Genomic DNA, 24,895 nt, shown 5'->3' with positions numbered 1-24,895 from the left:
CGCTTTAATGTCGCCTTAAAGAATAAAGGATAAATAGAGACCCAATGAAGGTGCTATACGAAGTAAAATTAAATAAAAATCAATCATTTTCTAAATACATTACAGTAGACATATACTTCAAAATAAACCCATAAGGCAACACGTAATCTAATCCCGATCTATCAGTCGTAGTAGCTATATAGCCAACTTGTTACTCATCATTGTTCCATCAATACAATGTATTTTAATACAGTTTTAAGTTCAGTTAAACCTCGGAATTACATTGATACGTTATTGACCCTAATATAAGTCCGTAGTGACAATTTAATCAATCAATCACTTATGTTTAAATATTGTCAACGCGAGTTTGAAAAGAAGAGAGACGTCCTTAATTGTGCTAATAACGGATGTTTTGTGAGAAGTAATCTAAACGATTGGGTCTGTCTCCAGCGCAGGTTTATTTGCTGATTTTTACCCTCGTCTCTCCATCCGGAGCTCATCGGGTAGTGTCGTCGAAATACGTGGTAATAAATTCCCCGAGATGTTCCGGATGCAGCTTCTGTCAAGCATGGAAATGACACAGACTGAACAGGTAACAAACTATGCAAGATGTCGGACAACGAGGTGAAGATACCACAACTGTACAGGTAAGCTAGTTAACCGAGATTGTGTCATGACTGCAGATATGGTCATATCGATAAAATGTTCTATTGTTCAGCAAATTGTAAATCATCTTCGTTTGGTCGGATTTTTAAGATGTGTGTTTTGACGAATGAGTCATCTCTGGGACCCACTTTCGTTTTCGAGCTGATTTGTTACTGATCTAGATGAAGGCCACACGTTGACAGTCGGTGATGAAATATCCTTTAGTGATGACAAAATGTTAAGATAGATTCTATATTTTACATTCAATATCAATTCTAGCTTACACACTAATTAGTGACTAACTAATCCATAGGTGTCAGACACTTCCTATTGACCCAGAATCGAGATGGAATATTATCTCGATGTCCGGTCCTAAGGCCTTAGATCACTCATCTACATTGTACGTGATCTGGGGGTCGGACCAAGGGTTGACCCAAAATGAAATATTAAACCCCGTTGTCCGAATTCCATATCACTCACCTGTAAGTGATCTTGGGTTATTTAGCCCCTGGTTCTGAACCTCTGATCACTGGCCTGTAAGTGATCTGGGGTTATACATATGTAAAAGTTGAGGAAATTTATAAACTTTATTGAGTACTTTAGATTATATGGTGACTGTCTGCTTACAAGTTACCACTGTATTGTTCGATATACTGCGGACAGCGGAAGTGTTCCGAGTACAGGTAATTTGGCGTAAATATTGCACGTGCGGATTGCCGGGGTTGTCTATATATGCCAGTACACCTGTGTAGTTCGTCAGTCAGATGGAAAGTCTCTATAGGACTGCCTGGCTCAGCTCTCCCTGACTCGTGTTGTCAGAATGAAAGTCTTTATCAGACTGTTATGGTAACACTCACTGTCAGTAGTTTTGTGTACTATCGTTTATAGTATGGCCATGTAGCCGCTAGTTTACTAAACTACTGTCATGTTGTCATATAGTATATGTGTTGGAGTGTGTGACAGAGTTGTAAAATTTGTCCCTATGTCTGTATATTTTACACAGTGTTGTCTAAATAAAACTACCCGAACTTTATATATCTTGAGTTTGTGTTTATTTGCCAGACTTCACCTACAAATTATGACCCAGAATGTAAGACCCTGACGGACCAAGATCACCGAACCTGGGTTAGGTTTCCAGTACAGAAACTTTACAGTACTTTCATTGTTGTCATAGGAATGTGTCTAGCCCCTGTGTAATTAACTAGAACCAATATTCATATTCTGCCTTCACTCCTGCAGTCCATCTGTCAGAAATTGTCTGTCCGTCGTCCAGAGCTACGTTATCGCAGCTAGTAATTAACATATTGGGAACTCCATAAAACTTTCCAGGACAGTCATGGAAAGTCACGGGAAGTAAGCAAAAGTAAATTAGGAACTCAAACTTAAAGAAGATAAAGATTGACTGCTGTCTTTTTATGGCATAGTAGATTATCTTTTCAAATGACACATTAATAAAATCATATTCCTGATTTAAATGCAGTCTTATTATCACCAAGAATGATTCAGACTGATCTAATGTTGTTATCCGTGCTGAAATGCATTAGTTCGTTGATTTATTTCACCAACAGTCTTACATTATAACCACCAGCATAAAACTATGTTGTTTATCTTTTTTAAAGATATTTCTTGTTTTCAGTTAATTCCCAACCCTTATTTTAACAGGTACTGGATCATCAGCAAATCTGGCTATATTTTGAGCCCCATTGATATTTTGTATTGCTACTAAAGAACTTCCCTGTTCTGATGGTACATGTACTTACAGTTAAAACAGTTGAATGAAGATATATTAGTATTGTTCAATGTATCCAGAGTTTCCTCTGGCCCTACACTAGACATGGTGTCAGGGCCGAGGAAACTTCGGATATGCTCAATGATACCTTGTCGACGGCAATCCTTTTAATTCTGCAATTTTCAAAACCAGTGAAAGACTACGTTTATATTGATATTGAATCATCCATATTTACTTATTTATTTATTTATCTATTTATTTATTCATTGTAGGCTGGTGTATTCGGGGGGCTAGAATAACACAGTCATGCATGTTATGGTCCGATGGTTTTGGCTGTTTTGCCTCATCATTCCTCCATTACCTGGCCGAGGTAAGTGCTTTTCGTTCCTGGCTTTGTCATCGTTCAGTAGTTAATTTGTTTACATCAAAAATTGAATTGTTCCCAAAAATTAATAGTTTCCAAAATTGAATACAAGACAAATTCCAAAAGTAAATAGTTCCCTAAGATGGACTCTTTCCAAATTTGAACACATGTCCCAGATATCCAAAATTTCAAAGTATTCAGATTTCAACAACATCTGAAATATTGAATGAAATCCAATCTCAATGATGAAATTGAATGGAATCAAATAATGGTATCCAAAATTGAACAGATAGTATCCAAAATTGAACTCTGTCAAAGTGGCACAAAAAAATTAACAGTACATTTACTCATATTTGAACAATATTCAAAATGGAATAATTTCTGTGATTGAGCAATTTTGTTTTACAATCTTCAATGGATTTACAGGGGTTTGATGATATTGTGTTGAATAAATATAGCATAAATTATGAATTATTTCTTTGAAATACTGTATATCGTATTTCAAGTTAAATCTCTGCAATTTGGGAGAAGTGAAATTTTCAAAAATATTTACAATAGATAGACATAATGGATATCAGGTATCTTTTAAGTGAGATTAAATTTCTATGTATTGTAGAAAGCCTAGCCAGAGTTTCCTCTGACCCTGACACCATGTCTAGTGTAGGGCCAGAGCGCACTACTACAGTATATGAATATGTGGAATACTCTGACACCATTTGGTGTCACTTAGATTTTGGCACAAACACAATAAAATCGGGGGTGACATAACACCTACCTTACATTTTTGGATGAATGATATATTTATTTACCCCAAAACACTCATATTAACCAAAACACCCAAATTCATGATATCAGGCTGATAGGTTCCTGGGATAGAGTCCTACAAAGTTTACAACAAGAAATGGCCTTGATCTATATTCAGGGTCACAGGGGTAAAGTTTGTTGAATCCTTTAAATGACTTCTTCCTGGTTAACCAAAAGGCCTAGAAGCATGTTCTTTGGCTGATAGGTTTTTTCAAAGAAGCTGAACAAAGTTTGTGGAGAAAATGACCTTGACCTATGGTGTATTTAAGGTCAAAGGTGTCAAACCTTTAAACAACTTCTTCTCGTAACCAACAGTACTAGAAGTATGATATATGGCTTGGTATAGTTCCGGGATGAAGTCCCACAAAGTTTGCAAAAAAGAAGTGACCTTGAACTGTATTCAAGTTCACAGAGGTCAAATGTGTTAAAACAATATAAAAGTACCTCTTTTCATTAACTTGCAAGGCCGAGAATCAAGTTATTTAGATTAACAAAAGGCACATAATCATCAAACAAATAAATGCCAAATGAGCAGTGCAGGCCCATTGGACCTCTTGTTCTGAATTACTCTGCTTACATTAAACAAGATAAAAAGATTGATTGATATTCTGTCTTACTTGTGAGATCTATGGTATTCAATAGGAATCAATTCAGTATCTTCCTTTTATATAATTCAGACATTCTATTGAAATTCTAACATGATTATCTCAAAATATTATTATATACATAAATGTTTCAGCTTTCTGATCAAGCTCTAATTTGGTTTCTGGGTTATGTTTCATGAAAAATGCAGAAAAGATCAACCAGCAAATTACATGGTCCTCACCTCATTTTAGCTCACCTGGTCAAAAGGACCAAGGTGAGCTTATGCCAAACCTTGTCATACAGTATTTGTCCGTCTGTCTATTCGTCCATCAACAATTAACTTGTGAACACGATAACTTGTGTAAATATCAACCAAGTTAAATTTGATTAAACTTTGTATGCAGCCATATATCGACAAGATCTTGGACAAGTTTGAATATGGAAATTATTTGACAGTCACTTACAGAGTTATTGCCCTTTGTATAATATTATTGGACCTTGTGAATATGATAACTTGAGTAAATGTCAACTACCAAGTTTGATCAAACTTTGCATGTAATCATAGATCAACATGGTTTGAAATGGGAATTATTCAACTGTAACTAACAGAGTTATTGCCCTTTGTAATAATATTATCAACAATTTCGTAGCTCACCTGTCCTAAAGAGTAAATCTATTAAAAACACTACTAGTCCTGAAAAGCAAAATGGATTTTGATGAAATTTAGTCTGGAGAATTATTTGGCAATGATGTATGCTACATAAATGGATGATATGACACTCTTGGGGTGGAAGAAAGGGGCCAAATAAAGGAAATCTACCAGAACAAAAAACAAAAAACTTTAAAATACTTTTTCTTTTTCAAGAATGACAGGATTTAGTCAACCTGTAGTTTGAACTATTGTTGGGAGAGTCAGTTCAAAAGTAGGAAAACATTTGAAATTTAACTTTAAAAATCAGAGTATTTTACCATACTTACTGAAATGTCCAGGTGAGCGATACAGGCCGTCTGGGCCTCTTGTTTTATTAAGTAACAGAAAACTTTTTTTTTGTTAGCATGAGCCTTAAAATGGAATATTCAGATTTGCATATGATCTTATCATCTATCCTATTTTGTTTCAGGAGAACAGCCAGATATTTCAATACATCTCTGTAAGATACCGTTGTTGAGGTCAAGCTGGTCATTGTGCTGTGCCACAAAAGACATTCACTCTGCGACCGTCACTTTTTTCCACCAATCCCCACAGAATACAAAGTTGACAGATGTAGCTATTGTAAAGCATACATGTGATACAACTCCTGATCAAAGTGACTACAACGTGACTTGTATTCCAAAGGTTAATGGTCACCGTGACCTCATTTTGACAATACTTTACCCAAATTTAGAACAGGATATTGGAACATGGGGATGCAGATATTATGGAAAGACATCAATGTTGGTGATCCACAAGACTCAAGGTCAGTTTTGAATATGTAGATAATCCTATTTATTTGTAGATAACCTTGTGACATTCAGTCTGAATAGATAATCTTGACAACTTTGTTCTCGGTAGATAAACCAGCCACCTTCATTCTGAATAGATGATCCTGACAACTTTATACTCAGTAGAAATCAATCCGCCTTCATTCTCAGTAGATAATCCAGCAACCTTCATTCTCAGTAGATAATCCAGCCACCCTCATTCTCAGTAGATAATCCAGCCACCTTCATTCTCAGTAGATAATCCAACCACCTTCACTCTCAGTAGATAATTCAGCCAACCTTCTTTCTGAATAGATAATCATGACAAGTTTGTGCTCAGTAGAAAATCAAGCAACTTTCATTCTCAGTAGAAAATCAAGCCACCTTCATTCTCAGTAGAAAATCAAGCAACCTTCATTCTCAGTAGAAAATCAAGCCACCTTCATTCTCAGTAGAAAATCAAGCAACTTCCATTCTCAGTAGAAAATCAAGCGAACTTCATTCTCAGTAGATAATTAAGTCACCTTCATTCTCAGTAGATAATCCAGCCACCTTCACTCTCAGTAGATAATCCAGCCTCCTTCATTCTCAGTAGATAATCCAGTCACCTCCATTCTCAGTAGATAATCCAGCCATCTTCATTCTCAGTAGATAACCCAGCCACCTTCATTCTCTGTAGATAATCCAGCCACCTTCATTCTCAGTAGATAATCCAGCAACCTTCATTCTCTGTAGATAATCCAGCCACCTTCATTCTCAGTAGATAATCCAGTCACCTTCATTCTCAGTAGATAATCCAGCCACCTTCATTCTCAGTAGATAACCCAGCCACCTTCATTCTCTGTAGATAATCCAGCCACCTTCATTCTCAGTAGATAATCCAGCCACCTTCATTCTCTGTAGATAATCCAGCCACCTTTCATTCTCTGTAGATAATCCAGCCACCTTCATTCTCAGTAGATAATCCAGCCACCTTCATTCTCTGTAGATAATCCAGCCACCTTCATTCTCTGTAGATAATCCAGCCACCTTCATTCTCAGTAGATAATCCAGCCACCTTCATTCTCAGTAGATAATCCAGCCACCTTCATTCTCAGTAGATAATCCAGCCACCTTCATTCTCAGTAGATAATCCAGCCACCTTCATTCTCAGTAGATAATTCAGCCACCTTCATTCTCAGTAGATAATCCTGTCACCTTCATTCTCAGTAGATAATCTTGCCACCTTCATTCTCAGTAGATAATCCAGCCACCTTCATTCTCAGTAGATAATTAAGTCACCTTCATTCTCAGTAGATAATCCAGCCACCTTCATTCTCAGTAGATAATTCAACCACCTTCATTCTCAGTAGATAATTCAGCCACCTTCATTCTCAGTAGATAATTCAGCCAACCTTCATTCTCAGTAGATAATCCAGCCACCTTCATTCTCTGTAGATAATTCAGCCACCTTCATTCTCAGTAGATAATCCAGCCACCTTCATTCTCAGTAGATAATTCAGCCACCTTCATTCCCAGTAGATAATTCAGCCAACTTTCATTCTCGGTAGATAATCCAACCACCTTCATTCTCTGTAGATAATTCAGCCAACTTTCATTCTCAGTAGATAATCCAGCCACCTTCATTCTCTGTAGATAATCCAGCCACCTTCATTCCCAGTAGATAATACAGCCACCTTCATTCTCAGTAGATAATACAGCCACCTTCATTCTCAGTAGATAATCCAGCCACCTTCATTCTCTGTAGATAATCCAGCCACCTTCATTCTCAGTAGATAATCCAGCCACCTTCATTCTCTGTAGATAATCCAGCCACCTTCATTCTCAGTAGATAATCCAGCCACCTTCATTCTCAGTAGATAATCCAGCCACCTTCATTCTCAGTAGATAATCCAGCCACCTTCATTCTCAGTAGAAAATCCAGCCAACCTTCATTCTCACTAGATAATCCAGCCACCTTCATTCTCAGTAGATAATCCAGCCACCTTCATTCTCAGTAGATAATCCAGCCACCTTCATTCTCAGTAGATAATCCAGCCACCTTCATTCTCAGTAGATAATCCAGCCATCCTTCATTCTCAGTAGATAATTCAGCCACCATCATTCTCAGTAGATAATCCAGCCATCTTCATTCTCAGTAGATAATTCAGCCACCATCATTCTCAGTAGATAATCCTGCCACTTTCATTCTCAGTAGATAATCCTGCCACCTTCATTCTCAGTAGATAATCCAGCCACCTTCATTCTCAGTAGATAATCCAGTCACCTTCATTCTCAGTAGATAATCCAGCCACCTTCATTCTCAGTAGATAATCCAGCCACCTTCATTCTCAGTAGATAATCCAGCCACCTTCATTCTCTGTAGATAATCCAGCCACCTTCATTCTCAGTAGATAATCCAGCCACCTTCATTCTCTGTAGATAATCCAGCCACCTTCATTCTCTGTAGATAATCCAGCCACCTTCATTCTCAGTAGATAATCCAGCCACCCTTCATTCTCAGTAGATAATCCAGCCACCCTCGTTCTCAGTAGATAATCCAGCCACCTTCATTCTCTGTAGATAATCCAGCCACCTTCATTCTCAGTAGATAATCCAGCCACCCTCGTTCTCAGTAGATAATCCAGCCACCTTCATTCTCAGTAGATAATCCAGCCACCTTCATTCTCTGTAGATAATCCAGCCACCTTCATTCTCAGTAGATAATCCAGCCACCTTCATTCTCAGTAGATAATCCAGCCACCTTCATTCTCAGTAGATAATCCAGCCACCTTCATTCTCAGTAGATAATCCAGCCACCTTCATTCTCTGTAGATAATCCAGCCACCTTCATTCTCAGTAGATAATCCAGCCACCTTCATTCTCAGTAGATAATCCAGCCACCTTCATTCTCAGTAGATAATCCAGCCACCTTCATTCTCTGTAGATAATCCAGCCACCTTCATTCTCAGTAGATAATCCAGCCACCTTCATTCTCAGTAGATAATCCAGCCACCTTCATTCTCAGTAGATAATCCAGCCACCTTCATTCTCAGTAGATAATCCAGCCACCTTCATTCTCAGTAGATAATCCAGCCACCTTCATTCTCAGTAGATAATCCAGCCACCCTCGTTCTCAGTAGATAATCCAGCCACCTTCATTCTCGCCTATACAAATACTCCGGTTATTTGCATATTTTGTCATCGAAAAAGGGCTATGCAAATAAGCGGGTTGCTCTGTAATTCAGACATTCTATTGAAATTCTAACTTGATTATCTCAAATATTATTATATACATAAATGGAAAGACATCAATGCTGGTGATCGACAAGATTCAAGGTCAGTTTTGAATTTGTAGATAATCCTATTTATTTGTAGATAACCTTGTGAAATTCATTCTGAATAGATAATCTTGGCAACTTCGTTCTCAGTAGATAAACTAGCCACCTTCATTCTGAATAGATGATCCTGACAACTTTATACTCAGTAGAAAATCAAGCCGCCTTCATTCTCAGTAGATAATCCAGCCACCCTCATTCTCAGTAGATTAACCAGCCACCTTCATTCTCAGTAGATAATCCAGCACCTTCATTCTCAGTAGATAATCCAGCCACCTTCATTCTCAGTAGAAAATCCAGCCACCTTCATTCTCAGTAGAAAGTCAAGCCACCTTCATTCTCAGTAGATAATCCAGCCACCTTCATTCTCAGTAGATAATCCAGCCACCTTCATTCTCAGTAGATAATCCAGCCACCTTCATTCTCAGTAGATAATCCAGCCACCTTCATTCTCAGTAGATAATCCAGCCACCTTCATTCTCAGTAGATAATCCAGCCACCTTCATTCTCAGTAGATAATCCAGCCACCTTCATTCTCAGTAGATAATCCAGCCACCTTCATTCTCAGTAGATAATCCAGCCACCTTCATTCTCAGTAGATAATCCAGCCACCTTCATTCTCAGTAGATAATCCAGCCACCTTCATTCTCAGTAGATAATCCAGCCACCTTCATTCTCAGTAGATAATCCAGCCACCTTCATTCTCAGTAGATAATCCAGCCACCTTCATTCTCAGTAGATAATCCAGCCACCTTCATTCTCTGTAGATAATCCAGCCACCTTCATTCTGAATAGATGATCCTGACAACTTTATACTCAGTAGAAATCAATCCGCCTTCATTCTCAGTAGATAATCCAGCCACCCTCATTCAGTGATTAACAAGCCACTTCATTCTCAGTAGAAATACTAGCACCATTTCATTCTCAGTAGAAATCCAGCCACTTCATTCTCAGTAGAAAATTCACTAGAAACTTTCATTCTCAGTAGAAGTCAAGCCACCTTCATTCTCAGTTAGAAAATCAAGCCACCTCATTTCAGTTAGTAAATCAAGCAACTTCATTCTCAGTAGAACTCAATAGCGAAATTCATTCTCAGTAGATAATCCAGCCGCCTTCATTCTCAGTAGATAATTTCAGCCGCACTTCATTCTCAGTAGATAATTCCGCCACCTTCAATCTCAGTAGATAATATAAGGTCACCTTCCTTCTCAGTAGATAATTCCAGCCACCTTCATTCTCAGTAGATAATTCAGCCACCCTCATTTCTCAGTAGATTAACCAGCCACCTTCATTCTCAGTAGATAATCCAGCCACTTTCATTCTCAGTAGATAATCCAGCCACCTTCATTCTCAGTAGATAATCCAGTCACCCTCATTCCCAGTTAACAATCCAGCCACCCTCATTCGCAGTTAACAATCCAGCCACCTTCATTCTCAGTAGATAATTCAGCCGCCTTCATTCTCAGTAGATAATCCAGCCACCTTCATTCCCAGTAGATAATCCAGCCACCTTCATTCCCAGTAGATAATCCAGCCACCTTCATTCTCAGTAGATAATTCAGCCACCTTCACTCTCAGTAGATAATCCTGCCACCTTCATTCTCAGTAGATAATCCAGCCAACCTTCATTCTCAGTAGATAAGCCAGCCACCCTCATTCTCAGTAGATAATCCAGCCACCCTCATTCTCAGTAGATAATCCTGCCACCTTCATTCTCAGTAGATAATCCAGCCAACCTTCATTCTCAGTAGATAAGCCAGCCACCCTCATTCTCAGTAAATAAGTTAGTTTACCATCTTTCAGTTGATAATCCTTCTCCTTTAGTTCTTGGTATTTCAATTCAGTAATAATTATGATGTACTTACTTACTGATAATACATGTTTTTGTGATATTTTTTTCAGTCTTGTTCAAAGATGGAGGAGTTATGCTAGGAAACAAATCGGAAAATGCTAAACTGGATTTTATGATAAAGGAATTTGATACAGAGGAAAACATTACTATTTATAACCCAGAAGGATCTCCCATAGCAACCATCTCATCAGGGTTTATCAATACCAACCCAGACGTCGTTGTAACATTTGATTCACTGACAAGAGTTGTCTCCCTTTTGTTAGTAAATATAACTTCATCAGAAAACGGAACTTATGTCTGCGAAGTACAGTCATCGTTTAACAGATATGGACTTACTCTTATTGTTCTTGGTAAGTTCGGCCTACTCAAGAATTATTAGGATGACCTCATTAAAAACCAATCTCGCACCTGACTTTTGTACCATACATTCAGGATCACCTCATTAAAAACCAGTCTCTCATCTGACTTTTGTACCATACATTCAGGATCAACTCATTAAAAACCAATCTCTCATCTGACTTTTGTACCATACATTCAGGATCAACTCATTAAAAACTAATCTCTCATCTGACATTTGTATCATACATTCAGGATCACCTCATTAAAAACCAATCTCTCATCTGACTTTTGTACCATACATTCAGGATCAACTCATCAAAAACCAATCTCTCATCTGACTTTTGTATTATACATTCAGGATCACCTCATTAAAAACCTGACTTAAGAACCATACAATGTTCCAAATAGTTCTCTTTGATTTGTGTATCAGAAACTATATACATATGTACATGTATTTTGTAAGCTTAAGTAAGTTGGCTACATCTAAGATATATTTGTGCAATATTTTTTACCTCCTTTTTACTTTTCATCGAGCTCTTCTGTTAAGCTAGGGAGCTTCTCTGAGCCATTTGGTATGGATGATATTCTGTTGAAAATTTTGTTAAGTCAGATAATTATGGTACTATTGAATTGTATGAATGTGTTATTACATGTATTGGGATTCAAACTTAAACTATACATAATCTACTTACTATATTTTTTTTTTTTTTTATTTTTTCAGAAAAATTGGATGAGCCAAAAATAACTCCATCAGATGTAACCTTTGACCCCACATCTAAAAAAGTGAAGTATGGTACTTTGACCTGTACTGCTGTGAGGAGATCGGCAGGTCCGTATTACTACACTCCTCAGATTAGTATTCATTGGATCTATCCACAACTTGATGTCGGTTACAACATATCGGTCAATGACAGTGTGCTGACCATCACTGGGGTCAGTTGTATTGTCAATAGGTCACAGCCAATCTTCTGTGAGGCACAGGAAGTGGGCGGCCAGGAAGTGGGCGGCCCAATGTCTGACCGGACACATTTCTATCCCCACAACCTTTGTAAGTCTCCTGTCAGATTGAAATAAAAGTTTTCATTCCTGAGATTGAAATTGTTTCAGTTTTGATTGGTAATGGATAAATACAGTAAAATTAAACATCAATTTAACCATGATCACATAAATATTTGATTGTTATAGGATAAATACAGTAAAATTAAACGTCAATTTAACCTTGATCACATAAATGTTTGATTGTTATAGGGTATATAAATGTGTACAAGTAAAATTTAACATCAAATAAACAATGATCACATAAATGTTTGATTGTTACAGCATAAATACAGTATGATTGAAACATCAAATTAACCATGATTCTATTTTGAGGATTTGATTATTACAGGTACATGGCATCCAATCACAACATTACCTCCATCAGTCGTACAAGATGGCGACAAGAACGACAGTGATCGCTCGCTACTCATTTCCATCGGCGTCATTGGACGTTAGTTGCATTTCAGTTTGTATAAAAGAATAACCGGATCTTTGTTTGATATTAGTACACCTGGGCCAAGTTCCAGATGTGTTTATTTCAGCAAAGTCATGTACAGGGGTCATATTCTTAAAATACTCCTGACTGCAACAAATGTACATATGTATTTGGAAATTAGAACTTACTGGAAACGAAGCCTGACAAAGTATGCAGAAATCAGTTATTGTTATTCAAATTCAAGGTCAAAGTATTTAAAATACTCTGAAAACTTACTATAAAGGTGGTCATTTTTCACAGAAGTTTATCTGTAAACCTTTAGCTTGGGGGTTATTTCCACAATTATTTTCTGTTTGCTTTGTTCCATAAATAACACATTCATCACAAAATAATACTTGTTAAAGAAATTGTTCGTGGTCAAATGACGTTTGCATATATAGAGTAAAATTTCCCACTTACAGTATTGGGATGAATTCAGATGTTGAGAATTTTTATTTTTAATCAGCACTGAATATGAAAAAGTTTGTGAAAAATGGCCTTGACCCTTATTCAAGCTCATGTGTTTGTAATTTGTTAAGAATTTAAAAGACTCCTGATAATGAATCTAAATATTGAAATCTTAATACCGTATATTGACAGTATGTCGCTTTCTGGCATGAAGTGTTTTACAGTTTGTTAATAAGAATAACCTTGATCCATATTGAAGGTCACAAGATTAATGCTTCATTGATGTATTAGTTTGTTTTTCTACTAAGCTTGGTCAATGCATTCAAGGTCACATCTTAAAAACTGTAACTGGTACCTGTACCTTTAGATATGACATCATGAAGCAAAGTTGAAAAAAAAAACCAATATTTATGATTTTACCATGTATTTCTTATAAGTCTTTTGCTGTTTTCAGTCATTGGATTTGCACTGTTTGGAGTGATGTTCTGTGCTGGGTAAGTGGAAATTTATTTTCTGGTTTAAATGAAAGTTTGTTTTTTTTTTCGAAATTTTGCAAACCAGTTCATTAGGGTTAATTACTGGTTATACTTCCACACTGCATGAAAGGTCATAAGTAGATGGTGCCCATAAAGGATGGACAGTGGATGGACAGATTACGGACACTTTTATAGTGTCATACAGTGAAATGTCATACTGTCCAAATTTTGCTACTTAACCAGTTCCTTAGGTTTAGGCTCCCCTTGGTCCCAAGTTGTGTCAATTGATTTTGGATCTGATCCAGAAAACAAAATGGCTGCCAGACAGCCATCTTTGATTATGACAGTTGATGTTAATTGTTATCGATATATATCTTAAGAAGATCTGGAAGAATATTTCTTGAACTTGATGTTTTTGCTCCCTTTGGTCCCTAGTTGTGCCCATTTGATTTTGGGTCTGATCAAGGAAAAAAAATGGTCACCAGATGGCCATCTTTGATTTTGACAGTTGAAGTTTGTTATTGATATATTTTGAAAAGAATATTTCTCGAACTTACTGTTTAAGTTTCCCTTGGTCCTGAGGTGGAATTACACAGTTTATGTAATGGGTGTTATGACACTGATAACATGGAACTGATGTGATGAACTATTTTGTCACATTTGATTGTTAACCGAGTTTGCCTTGAAGCCGTCCCCATAGCCTTTCGAAGGATAAAGAATAGAAATCACCCCACTTTTTTGGGTAGTCCATTCGAATTATAGAGAGGGACCCCGATGTTATCTGTAAAGGATCCAGTTTATAAAGTGTCCAGAACAAATCTAGGCAAAAAGTACAGAATAATACACTTCAAGTTTCATTCACGACAGTGAAACCTGGAAGCGCTAGTGATCTTTGTATATAATTGATTTTTCCTTTTTTGTCTTCAGGAAGAAGAATGTGGGCCATTGCTGCAGCTTTTGTTTTAGGAAGATTTGTTGGTGCTGTGGCCGTACCATCTGTCGCAAGTGTAACAAGTTTGGTGAGTCGCGAATACGCAGCTTCTTGTGAAACTGTGAAAAATCAAAATTATAATATTTCAAAACTTCCGTGCGATTTAATACTTAACATTTAAAAAAAAAAAAAAATTTTAAATGAACCTCAAAAACATACCTGCGCACTATACACGAGTGCAAACTTTACACAAATATTTAATGTAGAACTATTCCAGCTGAACCTACAGTGAGCTGGAAAGTACCTATGACCAACATTTAATAAAGATGTTACTATTAATAAAGTGTCACCACCCAAATATATTGTGTGAAAATCCGGAAAATTAAAAATATTACTACTCAAGCCTTATAACCTCCTGTGTCCTGCCACACAAACAAACATGTCAAAACAAAATTCAATCACTAGAATAAATATTGCATGATAAATTTATGTTAAAAGTATGCACATATCTGCAACATCTAAGTTAGGAAAAAAAGTATGGACAGATAAAGTATGGTGACAGATAAAGTATGGTGACAGATAAAGTATGATGACAGATAAAGTATGGTGATAGATAAAGTATGGTGACAGATAAAGTATGGTGACAGATAAAGTATGATGACAGATAAAGTATGGTGACGGATAAAGTATGGTTATAAAGTATGATGACAGATAAAGTATGGTGACAGATAAAGTATGGTGACAGATAAAGTATGGTGACAGATAAAGTATGGTGACAGATAAAGTATGGTGGTAGATAAAGTATGATGACAGATAAAGTATGGTGACAGATAAAGTATGGTGATAGATAAAGTATGATGGTAGATAAAGTATGATGACAGATAAAGTATGGTGACAGATAAAGTATGGTGACAGATAAAGTATGGTGACAGATAAAGTATGATGACAGATAAAGTATGATGACAGATAAAGTATGGTGACAGATAAAGTATGATGACAGATAAAGTATGACAGATAAAGTATGGTGACAGATAAAGTATGATGACAGATAAAGTATGGTGACAGATAAAGTTTGGTTATAAAGTATGGTGACAGATAAAGTATGATGACATATAAAGTATGATGACAGATAAAGTATTGTGACAGATAAAGTATGGTGACAGATAAAGTATGATGGTAGATAAAGTATGGTGACAGATAAAGTATGGTTATAAAGTATGATGACAGATAAAGTATGATGACAAAGTATGATGACAGATAAAGTATGATGACAGATAAAGTATGATGACAGATAAAGTATTGTGACAGATAAAGTATTGTGACAGATAAAGTGTGATGACAGATAAAGTGTGATGACAAAAACATGATGACAGATAAAGTATGGTGACAGATAAAGTATGATGACAGATAAAGTATGGTGACAGATAAAGTGACAGATAAAGTATGGTGACAGATAAAGTATGGTGACAGATAAATTATGATAACAGATAAAGTGTGATGACAGATAAAGTATGGTGACAGATAAAGTATGGTGATAGATAAAGTATGATGACAGATAAAGTATGGTGACAGATAAAGTATGGTGACAGATAAAGTATGCTTATAAAGTATGGTGACAGATAAAGTATGATGACAGATAAAGTATGATGACAGATAAAGTATGGTGATAGATAAAGTATGATGACAGATAAAGTATGGTTATAAAGTATGATGACAGATAAAGTATGGTGACAGATAAAGTATGGTGATAGATAAAGTATGATGGTAGATAAAGTATGGTGACAGATAAAGTATGGTGATAGATAAAGTACGGTGATAGATAAAGTATGGTGACAGATAAAGTATGGTGGTAGATAAAGTATGATGACAGATAAAGTATGGTGACAGATAAAGTATGGTTATAAAGTATGATGACAGATAAAGTATGATGACAGATAAAGTATGATGACAGATAAAGTATGGTGACAGATAAAGTATGATGACAGATAAAGTATGGTGACAGATAAAGTATGGTTATAAAGTATGATGACAGATAAAGTATGATGACAGATAAAGTATGATGATATATAAAGTATGATGACAGATAAAGTATGGTGACAGATAAAGTATGATGACAGATAAAGTATGATGATATATAAAGTATGATGACAGATAAAGTATGATGACAGATAAAGTATGGTGACAGATAAAGTATGATGACAGATAAAGTATGATGATATATAAAGTATGATGACAGATAAAGTATGGTGACAGATAAAGTATGGTGACAGATAAAGTGTGGTGATAAATAAAGTATGGTGACAGATAAAGTATGGTGACAGATAAAGTATGATGATATATAAAGTATGATGACAGATAAAGTATGGTGACAGATAAAGTATGGTGACAGATAAAGTATGATGACAGATAAAGTATGGTGACAGATAAAGTATGGTGACAGATAAAGTATGGTGACAGATAAAGTATGGTGACAGATAAAGTATGGTGACAGATAAAGTATGGTGACAGATAAAGTATGATGACAGATAAAGTATGGTGGTAGATAAAGTATGATGACAGATAAAGTATGATGACAGATAAAGTATGGTGACAGATAAAGTATGGTGACAGATAAAGTGTGGTGACAGATAAAGTGTGATGACAGATAAAGTATGGTGACAGATAAAGTATGATGACAGATAAAGTATGGTGACAGATGAAGTATGGTTACAGATAATCATTCACTGTAAAATGTAAAAAGAAAAACTCAAAGTTGGTAATAGATTGTAACTTTTGGTATATTTGTTTTTATAATCTTTCAAACTAGAGTAGTCCCCCTTTATATCACCATCTTTTGTCCCTTGTAAATTTGGTCAGTTTGGACTGATATACCGGGGGACTTCTGTCCATTACAATCAACGTTTATTTCAGATGACGATGAGTTTTACTCTGACTACATCAGTAACATGACTCGAGATGGAGATGATCCGTACTTTACAATGTCACGAGACAGGGGAAGTAACTGGCGGGATCTGCTCAATGTGTACTCTCCGGGAAGTGACGTGCCTGTCCCGCTACCTCCAGCACTGAGGGAAAGCCAAAATACAGGTGATTGGCATTGTTTATTTCATACTTGGCTCAAGTAAATCATTATTGCGTCAGATTATGCTGAATTTCTCTACATTTAAGCCTCTGGCTGAAAACAAGGTACATATACATTATGTAGTTATTTGTTAGTCAGCAGTTGAAGCTATGTCAGAGCATACTTCTGGCTGTGAAAATTCCTTTAGTATTTGCTTTTGACCTTGTCATTTGAGCTGACTTTGTCATCTTATTTGACCTTGCTGTCTTTTTTGACCTTGTCATTTGACCTGATCTTATCACCTTATTTTAATTGTTATCAGATTTGACCTTGTTGTCTATTTTGACCTTGTTGTCTATTTTGACATTGTCATTTGACCTGACCTTGTCATCTTATTTGACATTTGACATTTGATATCAACAAATAAGATGACAAGGTCAGGTCAAATGACAATGTTAAAATAGACAACAAGGTCAAAATAGACAACAAGGTCAAATTGTTATCAGATTTGACCTCGACAACGTTTTTGACCTTGTCGTCTGATTTGACCTTGTCATCAGATTTGAACTTGTCGTTTGATTTTAGATGAGAATGAGAATGAAGAAGGCAATCACAGCGTACCAGTTGTTGCGGCCAGTGATGGTGCTGTGACAGGAGCAGAGGGAGTTGATCGCAGCGTACTCATCAAGGAGGTAGAACATGGTGAGTATAGGACCAAGTACCTGTAACACTGGCTAATACAAATAAGAAAAAAGCCTTTCATTAGGTATCATTTCTTCCTGAAACATCAGTCACATAAAGACGACATGAAATATCAAAAAAGTAATTTTGTCATTATTCCTTATATAACTATTCCTGTGAGCTATTCAGGCCCCTTAGGCCTCTTGTCTAAATTTAGTTCTACAAGTCTCATGCTCAATTTATAAAAAAAAATATGATTTGGTTGCAATATCTATATAAATTACACAGAGTAAGAGATTCTATTTATCTTTTACTATTTTACCTCAAAAGTCTGTGATATTTCATATTGTTGATTTGTTGACAAAGTTGGTTCATTCTTACTGAAGGTCTGAAGGAGCTTCGAAAGACACTACACAATGCCCAGACACAGGTCCAGGTGAGCCGGGAAAATCTTGTACAGAACCTCTTTGACATCTACACAGACCCAATGATTGTCGACTCTTACCTTCATGTAAAGATGGTCGACGAGCAGGGTTCAGATTGGGGAGGAGTGAGTCGCGACTGTTTTACCTCATTCTGGAATGAAGTATCAGAAAACTTTTTCCGTGGAAATTCCGTTCTGATTCCGTATCTCCCACCACATAGACTCGAGGAAGAATATAAATTCCGTTTACTGGGACGTATACTTGCTCACAGCACAGCCATACTGGGATACATACCAGTACCGCTGTGTAAGTCAGTTGTCATGGTAACCATACTGGACACGACCACTATTGATGAGAGCACTCTTGTCGAGGATTTCCTATTATTCCTGGACCAGGATGATGCCAGGATGGTTCGGACAGCTCTTACTGATTTTGAGTCCCTGTCAGACGAGGATAGAGACAGTCTCCAAGACTTGTTTACGAGATTTGATATGGGATGCTTGATACAAGAATCTACATTCCGAGAACATTTTCTAAAAATGGCGAGAAGTGAACTGTGTTTAAAACCACGGTCTTTGTGCGAACTGATACGAGAAGGAATTCCGGAAATCCATTACGAAAGGTTTTGGAGTCAGCTGACCATAGACCATCTGCAGATCCTGAATGATCGGCTCAAACCCACTGCAGAAAAAATTATTGCATGTCTACGTCCCGATGAATCTGAACTGAATTCTCGAACCGAGAAAGTCTATGGATATTTCGTAGATCTTATCTCGAATCTGATACAAGATGACTTGGAGACATTGCTTCAGTTTATCACAGGCCAAGCATGTGTGCCGCGTCGCAGTATAACAGTAAACTTTTCAGACCTCTCCGGTATCGAGAGACGTCCCATAGCACATACATGTAGTTTCTCAATAGAACTTCCCAGCACATATGAATCTTACGAGGAATTTGAAACCGAGTTTGGATTATTTCTCAAATCAGACATTATCAGATTTGACATTCAGTGAAGCAGAGGCCTTACATATACTTGCACTGACCGTGTTAACAGTGGTGTCAAATCGATCAAAATTCATCTCTTTATATCATGTCATCCTCAATCTCATTTGTGTTCTTGATACTTCAGGAGTAAGTTTACTTTAGCTTTTCACTCTCGATACTCCAGTTTTTTTTTTTTTTTTTTAACATTACACCTTGAGTATTGATTGCAAAGTGAACGTAACCCCGGAGTATTGATTGTGAAAGTGAACGTAACCCCGGAGTATTGATTGTGAAAGTGAACGTAACCCCGGAGTATTGATTGTGAAAGTGAACGTAACCCTGGAGTATTGATTGCAAAGTGAACGTAACCCCGGAGTATTGATTGCAAAGTGAACGTAACCCCGGAGTATTGATTGCGAAAGTGAATGTAACTCCTGGAGTATGGCTAGCGTATGTGAACGTAACCCCTTGAGTATTGATAGCGAAAGTGAACATAACCCCTTAAGTATTGATGTCGAAAGTGAAAGTAACCCCGGAGTATCGAGGTTATCATTTGTATCATTGACAATAATCAACCATTCCGTAGTACTGATCACAATAGATAGAAGAGTATATTTTGTATTACACTAAATCTCTGGATAAAATGTTCTCCGTCTGCATATTAATATGATGGCGACGTTACCGTATTTATCCTGTAAAAAAAGCCCAGGGAGGACAGGAGGGATGGGAAGGCAACTTTTTCACTTTGACTCAAAGTTGCAAGACAGTAAATATAATTTATTTGCATTTTTCATTGAACTGCAATAGACTTTGGTCACCTTATTTAGATGTTTATTACAAATCATGGGCTGATTGTAGGATATATATGGTACAAACATTATGCATGAACTTTGACCCCTGAGTTACCCATTTTTTGTGTATTTTATTCTTTAATTAGTTGCTTTATTATTTGTATACTGCCAGATTCAAAATGTATCGGTGTATAGATTGTGTTTCCTTGGGTCAGACCAGACGTTAGACATTTTGAAGGACGTCTGCCTATAGTGTGGGGACAAGACACCTGTCTGTCAAATGTCTGCACATGCCATAGCATCAAATTTTGGGGCCAGATGAAAATCAGGTTCAAAATATCCTTAAGTCTTGAAAATATGCTGTTGTTTAAATTATTCTACTAAATAATGATACCATGTCTATTTTTTAAACTTATTTTCCATGTGCTTTCACTGCAGGTAAAGTGCAGCATGCATGCATTTTGTATTTTTAATTATCATTTTAAACAAGATGGCAATTGTCACTCAAAGGTCATTGTATCTAAACAAGCATTTTATGGTTTTACTTCACTTACGAAAGTAAAAAATACTACGTTTACCATTCCATTTCACAAAGCATGAGATTCAATTGATAATACAATGTACACAATTGAAATGTGATCACAAATGCTTGATTTGTTCATACAATATGGGCATATACAACTTGATAAAAGCTTTACAGTTATTTACGAAACCAGCTTATTTCATAATTTTTCTGTGAGAAATTTCTGCCTTATTATGAAGATCAGCTTATTTCAAAGGTTAGCTTATTTTCAAGATCAGCTTATCAAGATCAGCTTATTTCAAAGGTCAGCTTATTTTCAAGACCAGCTTATTATCCAGATGCTTTTCCTACAATGAATCATTGGCTTATTTTCAATATGAACTTTTTTGGATGATCAGCTTATTTTCAAGATTATTTTAATATCATTTTTCTGCAAGAAATCCCTGACTTTGATTATTATCAAGATAATCTCATTTTTCAAGATATTCTTGTTTTCAGGCACTTTTCTTACAGTGAATCGTTGGCTTATATCCAATTTGAGTTTATCTTCAAGATTTTTGGGTATGACAGTGTATATCATCATTTTACTTTTGTTGATAAAGGCCATTGTATATAGGTTTTTATGAATTTCAATTTGACAGGGTCCAGGTGCATGCTGTGATTTATACAGGTAAAATATTATTTTATAGAAAATATAATTATAACAAAATGTCCCAAGAAATAATATAGAGGTTATAATTTTCATGATGACTATTGGTTTTGGTTTTTGTTGTTGTTATTTTCCCCTTTTTTTTCTTTTTTGAAGGTTTGAATAAATCACAAGATATTTTGAAATAAAACCAGTAAAAATTGTCCATTTCATAATTTCCTCAGAAAGTATATCCCTTTTGTAAAACAGTAAAATTTTGATCCACCGAAAAAAAAACAAAAAAACAAAAACAGACTAAATATATCGGACAGTATCTACAAGTAACATGCTGTCATCAATGATTACGTTTTATTATTATATATACCTATGTCATGTATTACAGCTATAAAATTATGTAGTATAACTTACTGTGACGTCATAAAATGAGGCTAGTTTTAACTTGACGTCATGAATGCAATAACATATTCCAAACACCTATATAGCATAATGATGGTTCATGACTTCATGAACATCTGAAGATACTGTGATATGGGTCACATTCTGATGACCTCCATTCTGATGAATAGTCATTAACTATTGACCAGAAAGATTTGAGATTTTGAAAAACATTAGGTGTTGTAACAAAGGCGGCATTATTTAAGGAGGAAATGGAACCATGAAAGGATGGTTTTAAACAGACTGGTATAATTTAAGACTTCAAGCATTTATTGGGATATCACAATTTTTTGCAATATGTTTGAAATATGTTTTAAATGGATTATTTTGTTTCTTTTTATCAGAAGATAAATAGATCTTGTTTCAAATACTGCAGATCTATCATATTTGTTTTTGTTTTTGTTTGGTTCTTGATGCATCATATTAAATTATAATTGCACTAGTGAAGTTTTTTGTATACTGTTACTATAGCAATGTATTCTGTAAAATATGAGTGCATTAATATAGGTATCTTAACAGAATTATATTTCACTTAAAAGGCTTTTGTTTAAAATAAATAAAAAGCAAACTCATGCAAGGTCCTATACCGGTATATATTTTTGTATACATTTACATAACCTTACATATTCCGTACTGAACCCAGGTGTGTATCTAAAATACAGATATCTCTATTTTAAGTACATATATATCTAATTATTGAATAAATAGATATCTGAGTAGAAAATAGAGATATCTATCTAAAGCCCCTTACTCCCAAGGAAATATACTGTAAACTGAATTTTTCGCGGGTGGGGATAATTTCGCGATTTGAATATGTAAACTATACGCTTGGAGGTAATTTTCGCGATTAATCCTCTTTCGCTTGTAGATCAAGATTATCCGAATTGATATCAAAATAATATGCGTTGGGGAAATTTTCCCGAACAAAGTGAGTCTGTGTAATCAGTGTAAAATTCCCCCTCACGTCAATTTCAAAGTTTACAGTATATAAATGTTTACATTTTGACCTCTCTACAGTTTTCAGACTTGATATATACCTCACAAAACCTTTAGTAATAGGTCAAATGAGAGCATTCATATACTGCTAGATAAGGTAGCTGGGCTCATTCCAGGCATTGCCTGTTTTATTTATCTTGACATAAACTTAGTTAAAATAGTCTTTGTAAGTAAACATTTAAATCAAACTGCAGTAGACATAGGCATGCTAATTACCTGACATGGGTTTATTACAGGATATATATGAGGTACAGTTGTTTAATGTCATGTGTTGGTGTCATCATAATTTCCATCAGTAATTGATTTTGTGTTATGTTACATAAGATAACTATCATACTGCAAAATGCAAATTACAACAAAGTAATAAATTAGCTTAGCTTGTAACAAGCATTTTCATTGGCTAAAAATTTGTTATCAGCTCATAACACAAAAAAATGATTTAACCATTTGTAACGCCACAGAGGCATGATGATTTTTAAGAGAAAAGAGTTCCTTAATAGAAGATTTGTTTAGATAGATTAAATTATAAGGATTATTTTGATTTTTTTTTTTTTTTATGTTTTGGAGTTATATCACAAAAAATGGAGTGTGTTTTCATCATAAATTTAACACTTCTGAGGGACCACAGGGTCTTGACACAATTCCTAACTCCACTGTCCATATATGAATATTATATCAATTAGGTTTGGAAATCATGCCAATCCCTGTGCTAGGAACAAAGATTTTTTGTCCTTGTCATGAAAAACCATATTAGAATTGTTTTATTACATAATTATAAATAAGATGAAAACCACTATTCAAATTGAACAAATTTACTCTTTTGTAATTTTCCGGGTACTTGCACGAACAAATTAATGATGATGAATTTGACAACAATGTCGCATATGGAAGATCCAGCAAACAAACAAACAAACCTGAACTAAGCACACCCTTTTGTGGTTTTGTAAGTGCATGGTGGGATTGTTAAGATCGATTACTGTATATTTATGCTGTAATAGGCCCAGGACACACACACAATATCTTTAACATGAAGTAGGGAAGGAACTTATTGCTAAACAAAGAAATAACAATTGTTAGCATTTTGTCTGAACTTCGGTAGATAGGGTTGGCTTATTAGCAGGCATGACCTTATTGTGGGATGAATATAGTAAGCTTAATTTTATGACAACTAGCAATATCTGTTTTTGATTACGAGATGCTCAATAAAAGAGGACCAATTTGTCTCCTTGCATGTGTATGAATTCTGATCACAGACGCCTGCACGCAGTTTGTAAATATTCAGAAAAAGATTACTTTTTGATATACTAGTAGTGGGATGAGATTCTGTGATTCCCCAGGGTATTTGATTTCACGATTTCAATAGGTAAACTGTGGAGGTTATTTTGGCAAACGATTTACCTTTTTTTCTTCTGTACATGTCCTATAAGTACCACATACAAAACAATGTGCTAAGAAAGCTTATGCCATGTGAAAATGATACAAAAGTGATACAAAAATGAAGCAATAATGTGACTGAACATGAAATTATGTGTTTGTTTTCTATTTTGTATGTTGTTATGTTACAAAATGTGCCGATATTTATGCCGCGTGTATACCTCCCTTATTTCAGACAAAAATCCCTTAAAATGGTTGTCAATCTCCCTTACCACCTCTAGAAAAATTTGGCATGTATGCGTGACAGATATTTTTTTTTTTGCGAGCATTTATTTAAGTTTTCCCAGTACGTAAATATTCACTTATTGCATGCAGGCCCCTGTGATTCGATATGTAATATTTACTTATTGTATACAGGCCCCTTTGATTTGATATGTAATATTTACTAATTGTATGCAGGCCCCTGTGATTTAATATGTAATATTTACTAATTGTATGCTGGCCCCTGTGATTTAATATGTAATATTTACTAATTGTATGCTGGCCCCTGTGATTTGACATGTTATATTTACT

General features: G+C 35.7%; 1 protein-coding gene across 1 annotated transcript; it reads left to right on the top strand.

The window, feature by feature from the left end:
- Positions 1–540: 540 nt before the first annotated feature.
- Positions 541–24,472, top strand: LOC117340985. Its single transcript, XM_033902777.1, has 11 exons — positions 541–626; positions 2,626–2,723; positions 5,228–5,563; positions 10,787–11,086; positions 11,797–12,123; positions 12,463–12,564; positions 13,451–13,490; positions 14,400–14,491; positions 17,314–17,490; positions 18,050–18,166; positions 18,532–24,472. The coding sequence occupies exons 2-11, from the start codon at positions 2,660–2,662 to the stop codon at positions 19,581–19,583; spliced, it is 2,607 nt and encodes an 868-aa protein (XP_033758668.1). The 5' UTR covers positions 541–626; positions 2,626–2,659; the 3' UTR covers positions 19,584–24,472.
- Positions 24,473–24,895: the final 423 nt, after the last annotated feature.

This window comes from Pecten maximus, chromosome 13, assembly GCF_902652985.1.
Source record: "Pecten maximus chromosome 13, xPecMax1.1, whole genome shotgun sequence".
Classification (NCBI taxonomy): Eukaryota; Metazoa; Mollusca; class Bivalvia; order Pectinida; family Pectinidae; genus Pecten; species Pecten maximus.
The sequence above is the reverse complement of the archived record's forward strand: the minus strand, read 5'-3'. Positions and strand labels throughout refer to the sequence as shown.